Source organism: Cherax quadricarinatus, chromosome 42 (genome assembly GCF_038502225.1).
Source record: "Cherax quadricarinatus isolate ZL_2023a chromosome 42, ASM3850222v1, whole genome shotgun sequence".
NCBI classification, from domain to species: Eukaryota; Metazoa; Arthropoda; class Malacostraca; order Decapoda; family Parastacidae; genus Cherax; species Cherax quadricarinatus.
Window position 1 is genome coordinate 5,150,566 of NC_091333.1, and position 23,847 is coordinate 5,174,412.

The following is a 23,847-nucleotide window of genomic DNA, read 5'->3' on the forward strand; positions in this document are numbered from 1 at the left end:
AAAGCTCTGTATTTTAAAAAGCATTTTTGAAATTCACATCATTTATTAGTTAAAAAATAGTATACAAAAACATTATCTTTCTCAGATGTTGATGAGTGTCAGCAAGGTGCATGTCGTGGTGGTCAATGCTACAATACCCAGGGCAGCTTTACTTGTCGCTGTCCCACAGGGTTTGACATCTCATCAGATGGTCTTTCTTGTATTGGTATCTGACATTTTATTAAGTTTACACAAGATACTTATTAGTTATAATTTAATCTACTTATATTCAGCATCTTTTACAGTATCATCCAATACAATATTCTAGTGTTCTGCTAATATTCAAAATATGTTTGTTATAAAAATGTTTGGAGACGGCTTTATTTTATTTTCTATGTGAAGTAAAGTGTAATGAAGTTTTATTGCTTTATAATGTGTTTTTATGTTTATTTGTATCTTTTAGATCATGATGAATGCAGTGAAACAGGTATGTGTGCTAATGGGATATGCACTAATATGGATGGGTCATTTAAATGTAGCTGTAACGCTGGCTTTATGCTCTCCCCATCGGGTTTTGCTTGCATAGGTATGTGTATTTACTGTTTACCATTACAAATATTGGTTTTAGGCACATAAGTAAAAACTGCTGTGAAATTTATAGCAAGACATGAAAATTTTTGGTATCATTAGCTAACCCTGATGAGCATTACACAGAATTTACATATGGCACTAGCATTCCAACCATATTTAATTTATCTTTCAGATATTGATGAATGCGAGGAGAACAGATTTATTTGTCTGTTCGGACGATGCGAAAACCTTGAGGGAAGGTACCGATGTGTATGTAGTAATGGCTATACACATGCCACTGATGGAAGTTTTTGCACTGACATAGATGAATGTAGTGAGACAGGCATGTGTGAACATGGTTCCTGTGTCAATATAGATGGGTCATTTAAGTGTGTGTGTCAACCTGGATATACATTGGCTCCCAGTGGAAAAACATGCATTGGTATGTTATATTTTTAATTGTGTGCTTGATATAGGTAGTTGACAAAATCTGATTACTACACGTATATGCTTTTCAGAAAGAGAGGTATCGTCATACCTAATGAAATCTAACTACAGGCGTATCTCTCTTTAAGGTGTTAGATTTTAGTGTGTCTCATTAATACAATGCTTTTCAGTTACATATTATGTTTATTATTAAGATGCTGAATTCAGCATCGTGTTTTAGGTCTAGCGTTATTGCACTAATAAAATAAAAAACTATGTTTGGAAACATAAACACATATGCAGTTTAATGTGATTCTTTATTGACAATGTTTCGCCCACTCAGTGGGCTTTTTCAAGTCACAAACAGATCTACCTGGGGTGGAAGGTACGGGAGTATTTATAGTCTGGTTCAGAATGTTGAGGTCAGGTGGAGAATGCTGCATCTGGTGATCTACCGGGCGGAGTTATAGAGTCTTGGGTAGCTTGGCAGGGGTATTGGACAAGTTGTGAGTAGACCTTCTGCAGTGTTCTTTGTTCTTATGTGGGATTGCGATGAAGAAGTTTCTTGGCAAGTGGTTCAGCTATGTTATAGAAGCCATTGTTCTGGTTGAAATTGTTGGTTATAGAGATAAGCGATAATTCCAGGATTCCTGGAATCATCGCTTATCTCTATAACCAACAATTTCAACCAGAACAATGGCTTCTATAACATAGCTGAACCACTTGCCAAGAAACTTCTTCATCGCAATCCCACATAAGAACATAGAACACTGAAGAAGGTCTACTCACAACTTGTCCAATACCCCTGCCAAGCTACCCAAGACTCTATAACTCCGCCCGGTAGATCACCAGATGCAGCATTCCCCACCTGACCTCAACATTCTGAACCCGACTATAAATACTCCCGTACCTTCCACCCCAGGTAGATCTGTTTGTGACTTGAAAAAGCCCATTGTGTGGGTGAAACGTTGTCAATAAAGGATCACATTAAACTGCATATGTGTTTATGTTTTCATTGTGTCGGTATTTTATACCATTTATTTTCAAAAAACTATGTTTCAATAATTAACATTTTATCTTATTCTAATGTTTTAATTTGTGATCAATTCCCAAAGATTTAGATGAGTGTGCATCAGGACCTTGCAAGAATGGCCGTTGCATCAATACTGATGGCAGTTTCCAGTGTGAATGCCCTCCAGGTTTCACATTAGGTGTGAATGGTGTGACTTGCCTGGGTAAGCTATATACATATCTATTTATACATACATGCATGTGTGTGTGTGCATATATATATATTTATATATATATTTTTTTTTTCAACAAGTCGGCTGTCTCCCACCGAGGCAGGGTGACCCAAAAAGAAAAAAAATCCCCAAAAAGAAAATACTTATATCATCATCATTCAACACTTTTACCTCACTCACACATAATCACTGCTTTTGCAGAGGTGCCCAGAATACAGCAGTTTAGAAGCATATACGTATAAAGATACACAACATATCTCTCCAAACTGCCAATATCCTGAACCCCTCCTTTAGAGTGCAAGCACTGTACTTCCCATTTCCAGGATTCATGTCCGGCTGTATAAAAATAACCGGTTTCCCTGAATCCCTTTACTAAATATTAACCTGCTCGCATTCCAACAGATCATCAGGTCCCAAATACCATTCGTCTCCATTCACTCCTCTCAAACACGCTCATGCACGCCTGCTGGAAGTCCAAACCCCTTGCCCACAAAACCTCCCTTACCCCTTCCTTCCAACCTTTTCGAGGACAACCCCTACCCCGCCTTCCTTCCCCTACAGATTTAAACGCTCTCCATGTCATTCTACTTTGATCCATTCTCTCTAAATGACCAAACCACCTCAACAACCCCTCTTCAGCTCTCTGACTAATACTTTTATTAACTCCACACCTTCTCCTAATTTCCATACTCCGAATTTTCTGCATAATATTTACACCACACATTGCCCTTAAACAGGACATCTCCACTGCCTCCAACTGCCTCCTCGCTGCTGCATTCACAACCCAAGCTTCACACACACACACACACACACACACACACACCCACACACACACACACACACACACACACACACACACACACACACACACACACACACACACACACACACACACACACACACACACACACACACACACACACACACTCACTCACACACACATATCCAGACTCACACATACACTACCCCCCTCACCACCGACATCTCACTACCCCTGATCCCTCCCCTCCCTTGTTCACCCTCCCCTCCCCAGTTCACCCTCCCCACTCTTCTCCCACATAGCCACAATTCCTCCACTACCTCCCCCCCTACACTCTGACATACACACTACTAACCTAACATACAGAACTACATAGGTTTCCCACTCTGAGGCAATCAGGATAAAGCAAAAATGGGTTGCCAGAGAGCAACAAGAAAAACCAAGGGACAGGAGGAGGAAGCTGCAAAGGAAGATTGGGCAGCAGAGCTCATAAAAAGGGATCATGAATGGGAAAAGAAACTAGAAGAACTTAGCATGAGAATGGAAGAGAGGATAGATATGGAAAGCAGGAAGTGGGAGGTGCATGTCAAAGCAGCAGAGGCTAGGATACAGAGTTTAAAAGAGGAACTGAAAAATCTGAAACAGCCTAAAGAACTAAAGAACATTCTGGGATTGACAACAGAGACTGCTACCTCAGCCACAAATAAGGGGACTGTAGGGAAAGAAGGGGCACAAGTGCATGGAGAAGCTCTATCAGAGGAGACTGTAGTAAATGAAAGAGCTAAGCTTTATGTGGAGGCCCTAACAGATAACAACAGAGCCCAAGGAAAGCCGAGAAGGGAAAATGACAGGCCACTGAGCCCAAGTACATTAGCCAGTGAAACTGAAGAAAGGAAAGCTGCAGTGGAGGAAACCAAATTAAATGAGGGGATACACAGGGATATGCAGTGGGAGAATGAAAGGGTGAGGTCAGTCTTTGTGTATGGGCTCCAGGAAGTTGAAGGGGAAACATATGAAGCAAGAAAACAATAGGAGAAGACGACATGACCCAGCTGGAAAATTTTCGGAGAATAGGGGGGTTTGTAAAAAAAAGAACCCGGCCAGTGAAAGTGACCTTCAAGGCAGAAGCGACTCGGACCAGGATCCTGCAGGAGAAAGCACGATTAAGGGACATGCTGGCATACAGGAAGGTGTATCTCGACCGCGACAGAACACAAAAAGAAAGGCAGAAACTGAGAGAGATGGTACAAAGGCGAAAGGAGGAAAGAGAGGGGATGGAGAAGACAGACAGGAGATTCCAGACCCAGCCTCCCTCACAACTTCCTATAGAAGCCTCCCAACCAGGTCAACCCCAGTGCAACCAAACACTCTAAATCAAAACACCCATGCCACATCCAATGCCCCCACCCACTACATTACAGACTCCACCCCCACAGCAACAACCCATAGTTCCTTACCAGGTCTCCCACTTCCCCAACCCCAATATACCTCCCAGACCACAGTCTTAGAAAAGAAGTTGAAGGTGTGGTATACAAATGCAGATGGAATAACAAACAAGTACGAGGAGTGGCACGAAAGAATCAAGGAGACATCCCCAGACATAATAGCACTCACAGAAACAAAACTCACCAGAATAATAACAGATTCAATCTTTCCATCCGGATATCAAATCCTCAGGAAAGACAGAGGGAGGAGAGGGGGAGGAGGAGTTGCACTGCTCATTAAAAACCAGTGGGGTTTCGAGAAAATGGAAGGAATGGATGGCACGGGCGAAAGGGACTACTTAGTAGGAACAATCTGGTCTGAGGGACATAAGGTGATAATTGCAGTAATGTACAACCCACCACTGAACTGCAGGAGGCCAAGAGAAGAATACGATGAGAGCAACAGAGCAATGATCGACACACTAGCCAAGGTGGCCAGGAGAGCACACATGGGGGGAGCAAAGTTACTAGTTATGGGTGATTTCAATCACAAGGAGATTGACTGGGAAAACCTGGAGCCCCATGGGGGTCCCGAAACATGGAGAGCCAAGATGATGGATGTGGTACTGGAAAACCTCATGCATCAACATGTTAGAGACACTACCAGAGAGAGAGAGGAGAGGATGAACCAGCAAGGCTGGACCTTGTATTCACCTTGAGTAGTTCGGACATCGAGGGTATCATGTATGAAAGGCCCCTGGGAGCTAGTGATCATGTGGTTCTGTGCTTTGACTACATAGTTGAGCTCCAAGTGGAGAGAGTAGCAGGAATAGGCTGGGAAAAACCAAACTACAAAAGGGGGAACTACTCAGGCATGAGGAACTTCCTTCAAGACATTCAGTGGGAGAGGGAACTGACAGGAAAACCAGTACAAGAAATGATGGACTCTGTGGCAACAAAATGCAAGGAGGCAGAGGAGAGGTTTGTTCCCAAGGGAAACAGAAATAATGGGAAGTACAGAAAGAGTCCTTGGTTCACCCAAAGGTGTAGGGAGGCAAAAACTAGGTGTACTAGAGAATGGAAAAGGTACAGAAGACAGAGAACTCAGGAAAATAAAGAAATCAGCCGAAGAGCCAGAAACGAATATGCACAGATAAGAAGGGAGGCTCAGAGACAATATGAAAATGACATAGCATCAAAAGCAAAGACTGACCCGAAGCTGTTGTACAGCCACATCAGGAGGAAAACAACAGTCAAGGACCAGGTAATCAGACTGAGGAAGGGTGATGGGGAATTCACAAGAAACGACCAGGAGGTATGTCAGGAGCTCAACACAAGATTTAAAGAGGTATTTACAGTGGAAACCAGTAGGACTTCAGGAAATCAGAACAGGGGGCACACCAGCAAGTGCTGGATGAGGTATATATAACCAAGGAAGAGGTGAAGAAGCTGCTATGCGAACTTGACACCTCAAAGGTGGTGGGACCAGACAACATCTCTCCATGGGTCCTTAAAGAGGGAGCAGAGATACTGTGTGAGCCATTAACAAAGATGTTCAACACATCATTTGAAACTGGGCAACTCCCTGAGGTATGGAAAATGGCAAATGTAGTCCCAATTTTTAAAAAGGGAGACACACATGAGGCACTAAACTACAGACCTGTATCACTAACGTGTATAGTATGCAAGGTCATGGAGAAGATCATCAGGAGGAGAGTGGTGGGGCACCTGGAAAGAAACAAGTGTATAATTGACAACCAGCACAGTTTCAGGGAAGGAAAATCCTGTGTCACAAACCTACTAGAGTTTTATGACAAGGTGACAGAAGTAAGACAAGAAAGAGAGGGGTGGATCGACTGCATATTTTTGGACTGCAAGAAGGCCTTTGACACAGTTCCTCACAAGAGGTTACTGCAAAAGCTAGAGGATCAGGCACACATAACAGGAAAGGCACTGCAATGGATCAGAGAATATCTGACAGGGAGGCAACAACGAGTCATGGTACGCGATGAGGTGTCAGAGTGGGCGCCTGTGACAAGCGGGGTTCCACAGGGGTCAGTCCTAGGACCTGTGCTGTTCTTGGTATATGTGAACGACATAACGGAAGGGATAGACTCAGAAGTGTCCTTGTTTGCAGATGATGCGAAGTTATTGAGAAGAATCAAATCGGATGAGGATCAGGCAGGACTACAAAGAGACCTGGACAGGCTACAAGCCTGGTCCAGCAACTGGCTCCTTGAATTTAACCCTGCCAAATGCAAAGTCATGAAGATTGGGGAAGGGCAAAGAAGACCGCAGACACAATATAGTTTAGATGGCCAAAGACTGCAAACCTCACTCAAGGAAAAAGATCTGGGGGTGAGTATAACACCGAGCATATCTCCTGAGGCGCACATCAATCAGATAACTGCTGCAGCATACGGGCGCCTGGCAAACCTACAGATAGCGTTCCGATACCTCAGTAAGGATTCGTTTAAGACTCTGTATACCATTTACGTCAGGCCCATACTGGAGTATGCAGCACCAGTTTGGAATCCACACCTAGTCAAGCACGTCAAGAAATTAGAGAAAGTGCAAAGGTTTGCAACAAGACTAGTCCCAGAGCTACGGGGATTGTCCTATGAAGAAAGGTTGAGGGAAATCGGCCTGACGACACTGGAGGACAGGAGGGTCAGGGGAGACATGATAACGACATATAAAATACTGCGTGGAATAGACAAGGTGGACAAAGACGGGATGTTCCAGAGAAGGGACACAGACACAAGAGGTCACAATTGGAAGTTGAAGACTCAGATGAATCAAAGGGATGTTAGGAAGTATTTCTTCAGTCATAGAGTAGTCAGGCCGTGGAATAGCCTAGAAAGTGACGTAGTGGAGGCGGGAACCATACATAGTTTTAAGGCGAGATATGATAGAGCTCATGGGGCAGGGAGAGAGAGGACCTAGTAGCAATCAGCGAAGAGGTGGGGCCAGGAGCTGTGACTCGACCCCTGCAACCACAAATAGGTGAGTACACATATAAGAGTGTTGGTACCACTATACTTTCATACATTCCCTTCTTTGCCTCCATAGATAACGTTTTTTGACTCCACATATACCTCAATGCACCACTCACCTTTTTTCCCTCATCAATTCTATGATTAACCTCATCCTTCATAAATCCATCTGCCGACACGTCAACTCCCAAGTATCTGAAAACATTCACTTCTTCCATACTCCTCCTCCTCAATTTGATATCCAATTTTTCTTTATCTAAATCATTTGATACCCTCATCACCTTATTCTTTTCTATGTTCACTTTCAACTTTCTACCTTTACACACATTCCCAAACTCATCTACTAACCTTTGCAATTTTTCTTTAGAATCTCCCATAAGCACAGTATCATCAGCAAAAAGTAACTGTGTCAATTCCCATTTTGAATTTGATTCCCCATAATTTAATCCCACCCCTCTCCCGAACACCCTAGCATTTACTTCTTTTACTACCCCATCTATAAATATATTAAACAACCATGGTGACATTACACATCCCTGTCTAAGACCTACTTTTACTGGGAAGTAGTCTCCCTCTCTTCTACACACCCTAACCTGAGCCTCACTATCCTCATAAAAACTCTCTACAGCATTTAGAATTTTACAGAAACTGTGTAATAACAAAATGCAGTTAGCATGACATTTATACATATTTGAGGAATTTAATTTGTTTTTTCAGATTCGTGTAACCTTGAGTGTTGTTCACTTTGTTATAGTACTGTACTTTGAATTTAACCTTAAAAATTTCTTGCAATATTACAGACACAAAATTGGACTTCTGCTATGCGATGTATCGGGATGGCCAGTGTTCTAACCCATCGACTACCCCGACCACCAAGTCAGCCTGTTGCTGCTGCATTGTTATTCTTGGTCAACCTATGGGTTGGGGAACTCCATGTCAAGCTTGCCCACAGACAGGCACTCAGGAATTCCTAGCACTCTGCCCACATGGAACTGGCATTACTCACGAAGGACATGGTTAGATTTTTTTCTATTTCTATTATTTTTTTTTAACATGGTGGTCTCCTCCCACCAGGACTCAAGTCTGGCTAACTGGTTTCCCTGAATACTTTCACAAAATATTACTATTATTATTCTTCTTTTTTTTCAACACGCTGGTCATCTCCCATCGAGGCAGGGAGACCCAAAAAAAGAAAGAAACACTTTCACTATTATTATTATTATTATTATTATTATTATTATTATTATTATTATTATTATTATTATTATTATTATTATTATTATTATTATTATTATTATTAACATACTAGCTGCCTCCCACTGAGGCAGGGTGACCTAGAAAAGAATCACTTTCACCATCATTCTCACTGTCTCTGTCTTGCCAGAGATGCACAGATGTGACAAATTCAATGTCCCTCTAAACAGCAAATATCCTAAACCCCTCCTGTAGAGTGCAGGCACTAAACCCTTGAGGGTCATCCAGTGCCTGGGGAATGGAAGGTAATCAGATTTGATCAGTGGAAGGGGAGGAATAGCTCCAGTTTCTTGAATCAAGAGTATATTGCCAGCATATGGGACACCCCTATTGAAAGGATGGTTAGATTTTTAAATCATTACCAATTAGAATTTGAACTGATAGGTATAATGGAGGCAAAGAGAGGAATGTGCAAAAGTATAGTTGCACAACACTCTTATATGGGTGTGAAGCTTCGGTTGCAAATGCTTCGGCAAGGAGGCGGCTGGAGACAGTGGAGATGTCATGTCTAACTAAGGGCAATATGTGGTGTAAATATTATGCCGAGAATTCGGAGTGTGGAAATTAGAAGGAGGTATGCAGTTACTAAAAGTATTAGTCAGAGAGCTGAGGAGGGGTTGTTGAGGTGGTTTGGTCATTTAGAAAGAATGAAACAAAGTAGAATGACTTGGAGAGCATATAAATCTGTAGGGGAAGCTAGGTGAGGTAGGGGTCGTCCTTGAAGAGGTTGGAGGGAGCGGGTAAAGGAGGTTTTGTGGGTGAGGGGCTTGGACTTCCAGCAAGCATGCGTGAGCATGTTAGATCGGAGTGAATGGAGACAAATGGTTTTTTAGACCTGACGATCTGTTGGAGTTTGAGCAAGGTAATATTTATGAAGGGATTGTTGGAAACCAGTTAGCCAGACTTGAGTCCTAGAGATGGGAAGTACAATGCCTGCACTTTAAAGGAGGGGTTTGGGATATTGGCAGTTTGGAGGGATTTTTAAACTGTCATGTCTGAGTGCCTCTGCAAAGACAGTGATTATGTATGAATGATGGTGAAAGTGTTGAATGTTTAAAGTATTTTTCGTTCTTTTTGGGTCACCCTGCCTCAGTGGAGAATGACCGATGTGTTAAAAAAAAAAGTATAATGTGGCAATTACATAATTTTAAGACCACTAAAGATTAAGTTACCAATTTTAAAGACCTCATTAAGGATCAAGTACTACCTATTTTAAAGACTTTATTAATTTTTTTTTTTATATTTTATTTAAAACTTCATGTACAAATATATATAGGTACATTGACACTGGTGATGAGCAATAAACATTCACTTCACAATCTACTGAATAAGCACATACATTAAAGACATTAAAATAAAATGAACACAACCTACAGACTGCTTCTATGTACATTGTTTCACAAGTACACAAGGTATTAATTAAGGCAGCGCACTCAGCTCACACACTGAGGTCCGTGGTTCAATCCCCTGTATAGGTGGAAAAATTAGGGCATGTTACCTTAAGACATCTGCTGACCATATTCACCTAGCTGTAAATAGGTACCTGGGTTTTAGCTGACTGGTGTGAGTTGCATCCTGGGGACAAAATTAACCTAATTTGCCTGAAGTGCTCTCTGTAAAAAGGAGCTTTCTATATGGTATGTCATTGATGCCATCTAGGTCTGTGTGTTGTACATGGACTTATAAAAATAAAGATGATGATTATTATTATTATTATTATTATTATTATTATTATTATTATTATAAGGATCTAATATTTTGTGAAGGGATTCAGGGAAACTGGTTAGCTGGACTTGAGTCCTGGAAATGGGAAATACAATGCCTGCACTTATATTTAGGAGGGGTTTAGGATATTGGCAATTTGGAGGGACATCTAAACTGTATAGCAAATAATATTGTTGCAGTAATAACACCAGGAGGCAGCTCTGATGAAAACTCACACTCACACGAGCTTTTAAATCTCTGCACAAAATTCAATTTAAACCAGCAAATAATAGAGCCTACTAGACTGGAGAATACACTAGACCTCATCTTCACTAACAATGATGATCTGATAAGAAATGTCACCATATCAAAAACAATATACTCAGATCACAACATAATTGAGGTTCAGACATGTATGCACGGAGCCCCAGACCGACATAATGAGATTAGTCACGAGGGTGCATTCACCAAATTCAACTTCAATAACAAAAACATAAAGTGGGACCAAGTAAACCAAGTCCTAACCAATATAAGCTGGGAAGATATACTAAGCAACACAGACCCCAACTTATGCAAAGAACAGATTAACTTGGTGGCACACGATGTATGCACAAGGCTTATTCCTCTAAGAAAAAGGAGGAGTAGATGTAAAATGGAAAGAGACAGGCGCTCCCTTTACAGACGACGGAAAAGAATAACAGAGCGGCTAAAAGAGGTCAATATATTTGAAATGCGTAGGGAGACACTGGTCAGAGAAATAGGAAGCATCGAACTTAAGCTAAAGGAATCTTATAGGAGTCAGGAATCGCGTGAAGAACTAAAAGCCATAAATGAAATCGAAAGAAACCCAAAGTATTTCTTCTCCTATGCCAAATCAAAGTTGAGAACAACGTCCAGTATTGGGCCCCTACTTAAACAAGATGGGTCCTACACAGATGACAGCAAGGAAATGAGTGAGCTACTCAAGTCCCAATATGACTCGGTTTTTAGCAAGCCGCTAACCAGACTGAGAGTCAAAGATCAAAATGAATTTTTTATAGGAGAGCCACAGAATTTGGTTAACACAAGCCTATCCGATGTTATCCTGACGCCAAATGACTTCGAACAGGCGATAAATGACATGCCCATGCACTCTGCCCCAGGGCCAGACTCATGGAACTCCATGTTCATCAAGAACTGCAAGAAGCCCCTATCACGAGCCTTAACCATCCTATGGAGAGGGAGCATGGACACGGGGGTCGTCCCACAGTTACTAAAAACAACAGACATAGCCCCACTCCACAAAGGGGGCAGTAAAGCAACAGCAAAGAACTACAGACCAATAGCACTAACATCCCATATCATCAGAATCTTTGAAAGGGTCCTAAGAAGCAAGATCACCACCCATCTAGAAACCCATCAGTTACACAACCCAGGGCAACATGGGTTTAGAACAGGTCGCTCCTGTCTGTTTCAACTATTGGATCACTACGACAAGGTCCTAGATGCACTAGAAGACAAAAAGAATGCAGATGTAATATATAAAGACTTTGCGAAAGCCTTCGACAAGTGTGACCATGGCATAATAGCGCACAAAATGCGTGCTAAAGGAATAACAGGAAAAGTCGGTCAATGGATCTATAATTTCCTCACTAACAGAACACAGAGAGTAGTAGTCAACAGAGTAAAGTCCGAGGCAGCTACGGTGAAAAGCTCTGTTCCACAAGGCACAGTACTCGCTCCCATCTTGTTCCTCATCCTCATATCTGACATAGACAAGGATGTCAGTCACAGCACCGTGTCTTCCTTTGCAGACGACACCCGAATCTGCATGACAGTGTCTTCCATTGCTGACACTGCAAGGCTCCAGGCGGACATCAACCAAATCTTTCAGTGGGCTGCAGAAAACAATATGAAGTTCAACGATGAGAAATTTCAATTACTCAGATATGGTAAACATGAGGAAATTAAATCTTCTTCAGAGTACAAAACAAATTTTGGCCACAAAATAGAGTGAAACACCAACGTCAAAGACCTGGGAGTGATCATGTCGGAGGATCTCACCTTCAAGGACCATAACATTGTATCAATCACATCTGCTAGAAAAATGACAGGATGGATAATAAGAACCTTCAAAACTAGGGAGGCCAAGCCCATGATGACACTCTTCAGGTCACTTGTTCTATCTAGGCTGGAATATTGCTGCACACTAACAGCACCTTTCAAGGCAGGTGAAATTGCTGACCTAGAAAATGTACAGAGAACCTTCACAGCGCGCATAACGGAGATAAAACACCTCAATTACTGGGAGCGCTTGAGGTTCCTAAACCTGTATTCCCTGGAACACAGGCGGGAGAGATACATGATGGAAAATCCTAGAGGGACTAGTACCGAACTTGCAAACGAAAATCACTCCCTACAAAAGCAAAAGACTTGGCAGACGATGCAACATCCCCCCATTGAAAAGCAGGGGTGTCACTAGCATGTTAAGAGACCATACAATAAGTGTCAGGGGCCCGAGACTGTTCAACTGCCTCCCAGCATACATAAGGGGGATTACCAACAGACCCCTGGCAGTCTTCAAGCTGGCAGTGGACAAGCACCTAAAGTCGGTTCCTGACCAGCCGGGCTGTGGCTCATACGTTGGTTTGCGTGCAGCCAGCAGTAACAGCCTGGTTGATCAGGCTCTGATCCACCAGGAGACCTGGTCACAGACCGGGCTGCGGGGGCGTTGACCCCTGGAACTCTCTCCAGGTTGAAGTTGTGAATTACCAAAATGCTTCAGGTCCAGGTTGTCATATCTGAGCACCTCTGCAAAGACATTGATTATGTACGAGTGATGGTGGAAGTGTTGAATGATGACGAAAGTATTTTCTTTCTTTTTTGGGTTTTTCTTTCTTTTGGGTCACCCTGGCTTGGTGGGAAACAGCTGATATGTTAAAAAAAAAAAGGATCTAGTGTTACCTATTTTGGAGACCTCATTAAAGATCAAGTACTAATTTAAATACAGTGGAACCTTGACTTACGAGTTTAATCCGTTCCAGGAGCTAGCTCGTAACTCAATTTACTTGTATATCAAATTAATTTTCCTCATTTAAATTAATTGAAAAGCCATTAATTCGTTCTTGCACTCTGGAGAGACGAGAAAAAATACTTGAATATGAAGCTATTATCAACTGTACGGGTTATTTATCTATCACAAGTCATCTAATATGACATATTAAACAATATAATTAACACAAAAACATGCTATATACTCTAGATTGAATAACATAGGCCATAATATGGTGGAATAGGCAGCGGAGGAAGCATCTGCCATGTCCTGTGTATATACTGAGAGTATCTTCCCATGCTCTTATTGTAATAGAAAACAGAGTATTTTTGAGGCTAACTGCAGTAGATCAATAGTATTCTAAGGAAAACACTGAAAATATTGTATATAGACACATAATAAATCATAATACACTACAGAATGTAAAGAAATAATAAACTGTTTATAGAAAGTGTATATGTACTTACACACTGAACATAACTGATACAATTTGTTTTGCTTAATCACTGAACATAACTGATATGGTATCTCCTGCAAGCTGCTTCTCTCTCAACCACGTCAGCAGCACCTTCTCTTTCATGGACAGAGGTCCGCAGCTTGGAAGTTATTGTAATGCCCTTGGCTGGCACTATAGCCTTGATCGACTCCTACTGCTTTAGTATCATGCATATAGTAGATGTACTGCGCTGGTATTGTCTGGCTAAATCCACAACTCGTGCACCTTGCTTATGTTTATCTATGATTTCATGAATTAATTCCATGAAAATCATTGTCTTTTTCTTCTCAGCACTGTCCTTTGCACTTATTTTCTTAGGGCCCATTCTTAGAAAAGAGAAATTTGGCCAGATGACTGCCAAAATTGTAAGCAAAGCAGGAGAGTACTGCTTCGGCAGTGGTGTAAACGTGTACTGCCAACTAGTGGCAGCATTCTGAATTATTATGTACGTATTATGTACATTATTATTATTATTATTATTATTAATTTAGTGAAGTGAAGCTCTATCATTATTGTAATAATAATAATAATAATTATTATTATTATTATTGATAATAATTTAGGGAACTGAAGCCCTATCGTTATTATTATTCTTATTCTTATTATTATTATTATTATTACTTTAGAGAACTGAAGCTCTGTCGTTATTGCAATTATTATTATTATTATTGTTATTATTAGTGATAATTTAGGGAACTGAAGCTCTATCATCATTTTAATAATAATGATAATAATAATTATTATTATTATTATTATTGTTATTATTATTATTATTAATTTAGGGAACTAGAGCACATATCCAATTTCCTAGATCAAGAGACCCTCACCAGAGTCAAGGAACCTTGACACTGGTGAGGTTCTCTTGATCTAGGGAATTGGATATGTGCTCAAGTTCCCTAAATTAATAATAATAATAATAATAATAATAATAATAATAATAATAATAATAATAAAATAATAATATAAACAATAATAAAATAAAAATAATTATAATAACGAATAGCTTCAGTTCCCTAAATTTATTTTTTTTATTTTATTTATTATCACACTGGCCGATTCCCACCAAGGCAGGGTGGCCCGAAAAAGAAAAACTTTCACCATCATTCACTCCATCACTGTCTTGCCAGAAGGGTGCTTTACACTACAGTTTTTAAACTGCAACATTAACACCCCTCCTTCAGAGTGCAGGCACTGTACTTCCCATCTCCAGGACTCAAGTCCGGCCTGCCGGTTTCCCTGAATCCCTTCATAAATGTTACTTTGCTCACACTCCAACAGCACGTCAAGTATTAAAAACCATTTGTCTCCATTCACTCCTATCAAACACGCTCACGCATGCCTGCTGGAAGTCCAAGCCCCTCGCACACAAAACCTCCTTTACCCCCTCCCTCCAACCCTTCCTAGGCCGACCCCTACCCCGCCTTCCTTCCACTACAGACTGATACACTCTTGAAGTTATTCTGTTTCGCTCCATTCTCTCTACATGTCCGAACCACCTCAACAACCCTTCCTCAGCCCTCTGGACAACAGTTTTGGTAATCCCGCACCTCCTCCTAACTTCCAAACTACGAATTCTCTGCATTATATTCACACCACACATTGCCCTCAGACATGACATCTCCACTGCCTCCAGCCTTCTCCTCGCTGCAACATTCATCACCCATGCTTCACACCCATATAAGAGCGTTGGTAAAACTATACTCTCATACATTCCCCTCTTTGCCTCCAAGGACAAAGTTCTCTGTCTCCACAGACTCCTAAGTGCACCACTCACTCTTTTTCCCTCATCAATTCTATGATTCACCTCATCTTTCATAGACCCATCCGCTGACACGTCCACTCCCAAATATCTGAATACGTTCACCTCCTCCATACTCTCTCCCTCCAATCTGATATTCAATCTTTCATCACCTAATCTTTTTGTTATCCTCATAACCTTACTCTTTCCTGTATTCACCTTTAATTTTCTTCTTTTGCACACCCTACCAAATTCATCCCTAAATTATCAATAATAATAATTATAATAATAATTATTACAATAACAATAGAGCTTCAGTTCCCTAAATTAATAATAATAATACAGTGGACCCTCAACCAATGATATTAATCCGTTCCTGAGAGCTCATTGTTAGTCGAAATAATCATTAGTTGAGTTAATTTTCCCCATAAATAATGGAAATCAAATTAATCCATTCCTGACACCCCAAAGTATTGAAGAAAAAAAAAATTTTACCACATGAAATATTAATTTTAATACACACAAACTGCAGAAGACATGTACAATTACATGACACTTACCTTTATTGAAGATCTGGTGATGATTGATGGGATGGGAGGAGGGGAGAGTGTGGATAGGGTTAGTGTTTAGAAGGGGAATCCCCTTCCATTAGGACTTGAGGTGGCAAGTCCTTTTCCGGGGTTACTTCCCTTCTTCTTTTAATGCCACTAGGACCAGCGTGAGAGTCACTGGACTTCTGTCGCACAACATATCTGTCCATAGAGGCCTGTACCTCTCGTTCCTTTATGACTTTCCTAAAGTGGTTCACAACAGTGTCATTGTACAGGTTGCCAACACGGCTTGCAGTAGCTGTCTGAGGGTGATTTTCACCAAAAAAGGTTTGCACTTTAAGCCACATTGCACACATTTCCTTAATCTTTGAAGTAGACAACTTCTTCAATTTTTTTATCCCCTCCACCGGAGCAGTTTCCTCAGGTCTGGCCTCTTGCTGTTGAAGATGATCTTGCAGCTCATCAGTGGTTAGTTCTTCATTGTCCTCCTCCACCAACTCTTCCACATCCTCCCCACTAACCTCCAACCCCAAGGACTTCCCCAATGCCACAATTGATTCCACAACTGGCATAGGCTTCTCAGGGTTAGCCTCAAATCATTCAAAATCCCTTTTGTTTACACATTCTGGCCACAGTTTCTTCCAAGCAGAGTTCAAGGTCCTCTTAGTCACTTCCTTCCAAGCCTTACCTATAATGTTTACACAATTGAGGATGCTAAAGTGATCTCTCCAAAACTCTCTTAGAGTCAATTGAGTTTCTGAGGTCACTACAAAGCACCTTTCAAACATAGCTTTTGTGTAGAGTTTTTTGAAGTTTGCAATGACCTGCTGGTCCATGGGCTGCAGGAGAGGAGTGGCATTAGGAGGCAAAAACTTGACCTCGATGAAGCTCATGTCCCCAGAAAGTCACTCTGCCAAGTCTGAAGGATGACCAGGATCATTGTCTAATACCAGGAGGCACTTAAGGTCCAATTTATTTTCCAGGAGGTAATTTTTCACAGTGTGGGCAAATGCATGGCATAACCAGTCATAGGAAAAGTCCCTAGTGACCCATGCTTTACTGTTTGCCCTCCACAGCACACACAAATTAGCCTTGAGGACATTGTTTTTCCTGAACACTCTGGGAGTTTCAGAGTGATACACCAATAAAGGCTTCACTTTGCAATCACCACTAGCATTAGCACACATCAACAGAGTAAGCCTGTCTTTCATAGGCTTATGTCCTGGGAGTGCCTTTTCCTCCTGAGTAATGTAGGTCCTGCTTGGTATTTTCTTCCAAAACAGGCCTGTTTCATCACAATTAAACACTTGTTCAGGTTTCAGTCCTTCACTGTCTATGCACTCCTTGAATTCCTGCACATATTTTTTGGCCGCTTTATGGTCTGAACTGGCAGCCTCACCATGCCTTATCACACTATGTATGCCAGTACAATTCTTAAATTTCTCAAACTAACCTTTGCTGGCCTTAAATTCACTCACATCACCACTAGTTGCAGGCATTTTTTATTAAATCGTCATGCAACTTTCTAGCCTTTTCACATATGATCGCACTAGAAGCTTTCTTGGGGCCCATGGTGACTTATTTTGCAGGTACAATCACTAAAAATGCTGTGATAATGTGAAATGTTCTGATTGTTTGCCTGGAGAGAGTTCCGGTGGTCAACGCCCCTGCGGCCCGGTCTGTGACCAGGCCTCCTGGTGGATCAGAGCCTGATCAACCAGGCTGTTACTGCTGGCTGCACGCAATCCAATGTACGAGCCACAGCCCAGCTGGTCAGGTACCGACTTTAGGTGCTTGTCCAGTGCCAGCTTGAAGACTGCCATGGGTTTAAGTTTTATTTTTTTATTGTAATAATGGTAACCTCTTCCCCAAACTCAAGGTTAAAAAATTTCTCTTAAGAAAAAAAATGAGATAAGTAACTAATGCAATGGTATCTCTTGATTCATGTCATCGTAATAACACAATTACAAACAAACCATGGTAAGGGTGTAACCAGCTGGCCTAGTGGTTTATGCACTAGCCTGGAGTTTTACAACTCACTTGCTGTGGGTTCTAACCCCACCCGTACTGTGATTTGATATCTCTTGATCTTGTTAGAAACCTGAGCACCTTATGTACCCTTGACCTATTATACCACTACATGTACTTCTATATATTTTTCCATCACTACATCACTGAGTAGCCACAGTATTAACGCAGTAATAGAATGACTGTAACACGGCAGTAGTATGGCAGTAACACGGAAGTAGTATGGCAGTAACACGGAAGTAGTATGACAGTAGCATGGCAGTAGTTTGACAGTAACATGGCATTATGGCAGTAACACAGCAGTAGTATGACAGTAACACAGCAGTAGTATGACAGTAACATGGCAGTAGTATGAAAGTAACATGGCAGTATAACAATAACATGGCAGTATGGCAATAACATGGCAGTATGACAATAACACGGCAGTAATATGACAGTAACACGGCAGTAGTATGACACTAACATGGCAGTAGTATGACAGTAACATGGCAGTAAGGACAGTAGTTTTGTATGACCCTTAAAATTCATTTAGAACCTGGGGAATAGGAGGTTATCAGGCTTGATCCAGAGAAGGGAATAATGGTGCAGGAGTAGTGGTAATGGTGGTAGTAGTAGTAGTAGATGCAGTGGCTGCAAAATGGTAAAAATTGTAAGATAGGCAGTATTAATAGCAGTGCTGATTCCAGTAGTCACCATCTCCACAACCTGATCTTCAGGCAGCTTTCATTCTTGATGGTTTCATCAGCCTCGTTGATGAGACTCAATAATATGATGGAAGATATTAATAATAATAATAATAATAATAATTATAATTATGGGAGCAAGTGGGTAGTAACTCTTTCTCCTGTATATATTACTAAATTTAAAAGGAGAAACTTTCATTTTTTTTCATCTTGGGCCACCCTGCCTCAGTGGGATACAGCCAGTTTATTGAAAGAAGAAGAATTATAATTATAGTAATAAATTTTTTTTAACACATCAGCCATCTCCCACCATGGCAGGGTGACCCAAAAGAAAGAAAAAACCCAGAACAAAGAAAGACTTTCATTATCAATCAACACTTTCACTATCACTCACACATAATCACTGTCTTTGCAGATGTGCCCAGAAAGGAGAGTTTAAATAGTCACTCCAAATTGCCAATATCCCAAACCCCTCCTTTAAAGTGCAGGTCTTGTACTTCCCATTTCCAGGACTCAGGTCCGGCTAACCAGTTTCCAAGAATCCCTTCACAAAATATTACCCTGCTCACACTCCAACAGCTCGTCAGATCCCAAAAACTATTTGTCTCCACTCACTCCTGTCTAACACGCTCATGCATGCTTACTGGAAATCCAAGCCCCTCGCTCACAAAACCTCTTTTACTCCCTCCCTCCAACCTTTTCGAGGACGACCCCTACCCTGCCTTATTTTCCCTACAGATTTAACATTCTCTAAGTCATTCTACTTTGTTCCATTCTCTCTAAATGACCAAACCACTTCAACAACCCCTCTTCAGCCCTCTGGTTAGTACATTTATTAACTCCACACCTCCTAATTTCCACACTACTAATTCTCTGCATAATATTTACACCACACGTTGCCCTTAGACACAACATCTCCACTCCCTCCAGTTGCCTCTTCACTGCAGCATTTACAACTCAAGCTTCACACTCATATAAGAGTGTTGGTACCACTAATCTTTAGTACATTCCCTTCACTGCCTCCATGGATAACATTTTTTGTCTCCGCAGATACCTCAATGCACCACTCACCCTTTTTCCTTGATCAGTTCTATGGTTAACCTCATCCTTCATAAACCCATCCGCTGAGAAGTCAACTCCCAGATATCTGAAAACATTCACTTCTTCCATACTCTCATCTCCAGTGTGATATCCAGTTTTTCTTTACCTAAATCGTTTGATACCCTTGTCACCTTACTCTTATCTATATTCACTTTCAACTTTCTAATTGTACACACCCTCTGAAACTCGTCCACTAATCTTTGTCACTTTTCTTTAGAATCTCCCAAGAGCACAGTATCATTTACAAAAAGTAACTGTGTCAACTCCCATTTTGTATTTGATTCCCCATAATTTAATCCCACCCCTCTCCCCAACACCCTAGCATTTACTTCTTTTACAACCTCATCCATAAATATATTAAACAACCATGGTGACATTAGATATCCCTGTCTAAGACCTTCTTTTACTGGGAAGTAATCTCCCTCTCTCCTACACACCCTAACCTGAGCCTCACTATCCTTATAAAAACTCTAGAACATTTAGTAACTTACTATCTATTCCATACACTTGCAACATCTGCCTCATTGCTCCCCTATCCACTCTATCATATACTTTTTCTAAATCCATAAATACAATGAAAACTTCCCTACCTTTATCTAAATACTGTTCGCATATATGCTTCAATGTAAATGCTTGATCTACATATCCCCTACCCACTCTAAAGCCTCCTTGCTCATCTGCAATCCTGCTCTCTGTCTTGCCTATAATTCTTTCAATAATAACTCTACCGTACACTTTACCTGGTATACTCAGTAAATTTATTTCCCTATAATTTTTTGCAATCTCTTTTGTCCCCCTTCCCTTTATATAAAGGAACTATGCACGCTCTCTGCCAATCCCTAGGTACCTTTCCCTCTTTTATACATTTTTTTTTTTTTTTTTTTAATATCACACTGGCCGATTCCCACCAAGGCAGGGTGGCCCGAAAAAGAAAAACTTTCACCATCATTCACTCCATCACTGTCTTGCCAGAAGGGTGCTTTACACTACAGTTTTTAAACTGCAACATTAACACCCCTCCTTCAGAGTGCAGGCACTGTACTTCCCATCTCCAGGACTCAAGTCCGGCCTGCCGGTTTCCCTGAATCCCTTCATAAATGTTACTTTGCTCACACTCCAACAGCACGTCAAGTATTAAAAACCATTTGTCTCCATTCACTCCTATCAAATACGCTCACGCATGCCTGCTGGAAGTCGAAGCCCCTCGCACACAAAACCTCCTTTACCCCCTCCCTCCAACCTTTCCTAGGCTGACCCCTACCCCGCCTTCCTTCCACTACAGACTGATACACTCTTGAAGTCATTCTGTTTCGCTCCATTCTCTCTACATGTCCGAACCACCTCAACAACCCTTCCTCAGCCCTCTGGACAACAGTTTTGGTAATCCCGCACCTCCTCCTAACTTCCAAACTACGAATTCTCTGCATTATATTCACACCACACATTGCCCTCAGACATGACATCTTCACTGCCTCCAGCCTTCTCCTCGCTGCAACATTCATCACCCACGCTTCACACCCATATAAGAGCGTTGGTAAAACTATACTCTCATACATTCCCCTCTTTGCCTCCAAGGACAAAGTTCTTTGTCTCCACAGACTCCTAAGTGCACCACTCACTCTTTTTCCCTCATCAATTCTATGATTCACCTCATCTTTCATAGACCCATCCGCTGACACGTCCACTCCCAAATATCTGAATACATTCACCTCCTCCATACTCTCTCCCTCCAATCTGATATCCAATCTTTCATCACCTAATCTTTTTGTTATCCTCATAACCTTACTCTTTCCTGTATTCACTTTTAATTTTCTTCTTTTGCACACCCTACCAAATTCATCCACCAATCTCTGCAACTTCTCTTCAGAATCTCCCAAGAGCACAGTGTCATCAGCAAAGAGCAGCTGTGACAACTCCCACTTTGTGTGTGATTCTTTATCTTTTAACTCCACGCCTCTTGCCAAGACCCTCGCATTTACTTCTCTTACAACCCCATCTACAAATATATTAAACAACCATGGTGACATCACACATCCTTGTCTAAGGCCTACTTTTACTGGGAAAAAATTTCCCTCTTTCCTACACACTCTAACTTGAGCCTCACTATCCTCGTAAAAACTCTTCACTGCTTTCAGTAACCTACCTCCTACACCATACACTTGCAACATCTGCCACATTGCCCCCCTATCCACCCTGTCATACGCCTTTTCCAAATCCATAAATGCCACAAAGACCTCTTTAGCCTTATCCAAATACTGTTCACTTACATGTTTCACTGTAAACACCTGGTCCACACACCCCCTACCTTTCCTAAAGCCTCCTTGTTCATCTGCTATCCTATTCTCCGTCTTACTCTTAATTCATTTATTAAAGAAAAATATCAACCACTCCAACACTATATCTCTCCCTGCTTTTAACATTTCTTTCATGACATCCATCCGTTCCAGGTGCTTTACCTCCTTTCATTCTGCGTAATGCCTCGCACACCTCCCCCACACTCACATCCTGCTCTTCTTCACTCCTAAAGGATGTTACCCCTCCCTGGCCAGTGCATGAAATTACTGCCTCCCTTTCATCATCGGCATTTAAAAGTTCCTCAAAATATTCCTGCCATTTACCCAATACCTCCAGCTCCCTATCTACTAATTCCCCTATTCTGTTTTTTAACTGACAATTCCTTTCGTTCCCTAGGCTTTCTTAAGAAGATAAGATTTCATTCGAATTTTTAACCCTGCAGGGTTAGCCACCCAGGATAATCCAAGAAAGGCAGTGCATCATAGAGGACTGTCTGTTTTATTTTCATTGGGGTCCTCAATCTTGTCCCCCAGGATGCAACCCACACCAGTCGACTAACACGCAGGTACCTACTTGCTGCTATTTGAACAGGACAGCAGGTGCAAGGAAATGCATCAAAATGTTTCTACCCCCATCAGGAATCAGACCTGGGCCCTTTGTGTGTGAAGCGAGAGCTTTGCCAGCCAGGCCATGGGGTTACCGCCACACACTTCTCTTGTTTATCTCCAAAATTTTTTCTTATTCTCCGCAAAATTTCTTGACAGTGCCTCTCCCACTTTTATCTTTTGCCCTCCTTTTACACTCTCTCACCACTCTCTTCCTGGAGTTTACCTGGAGAGTTCTGGGGGTCAACGCCCCTGCGGCCCGGTCTGTGACCAGGCCTCTTCACCTTTGTTTTACTCTCCATGTACTCTACTTTTGTTATATCACTTCTGCTTTGTAAAAACCTCTCATAAACTACCTTTTTCTCTTTTAACGCACCTTTTACCTCATCATTCCACTAATCACTCCTCTTTTCTCCTGTACCCACCCTCCTTTAACCACAAACTTTTGCCCCCCATTTTTGTAAGCACAGTACTAAATAAACCTGTTTCTTCTATGTTTATGTTTAAATAAAGTTTCCAGCAGACCATGGTGGGTCAGAGGTGTATCATTGAATTATTATTATGTGGCCTCTCTTGGTCTGGTAAGAATTATACATCAGCAAAGCCTAGGAACCAAGGGTGCCAGAAAATTGGTATTGTACCTGTACTGCAGTTCTAACTGTAGCTATGTTAGGTAAAGTTGGAGTAATAGTTGTAACTGTAGCTATGTTAGGTAAGTTGGAGTAATAGTTGTAACTGTAGCTATGTTAGGTAAGTTGGAGTAATAGTTGTAACTGTAGCTGTGTTAAGTAAAGTTGGAGTAATAGTTGTAACTGTAGCTATGTTAGGTAAGTTGGAGTAATAGTTGTAACTGTAGCTGTGTTAAGTAAAGTTGGAGTAATAGTTGTAACTGTAGCTATGTTAGGTAAGTTGGAGTAATAGTTGTAACTGTAGCTGTGTTAAGTAAAGTTGGAGTAATAGTT

General features: G+C 41.4%; 1 protein-coding gene across 1 annotated transcript in view; it reads left to right on the forward strand.

Annotated features, from left to right (window-relative positions):
• LOC128695690 (fibrillin-2) overlaps positions 1–23,847 on the forward strand; it is a gene marked incomplete in the record, with an annotated part of 295,003 nt that overhangs the window by 144,007 nt on the left and 127,149 nt on the right. Inside the window, 5 exon segments of the mRNA XM_070093229.1 lie at positions 86–205; positions 443–565; positions 743–991; positions 2,091–2,210; positions 8,200–8,415. Coding sequence (XP_069949330.1) covers positions 86–205; positions 443–565; positions 743–991; positions 2,091–2,210; positions 8,200–8,415 — 828 coding nt within the window.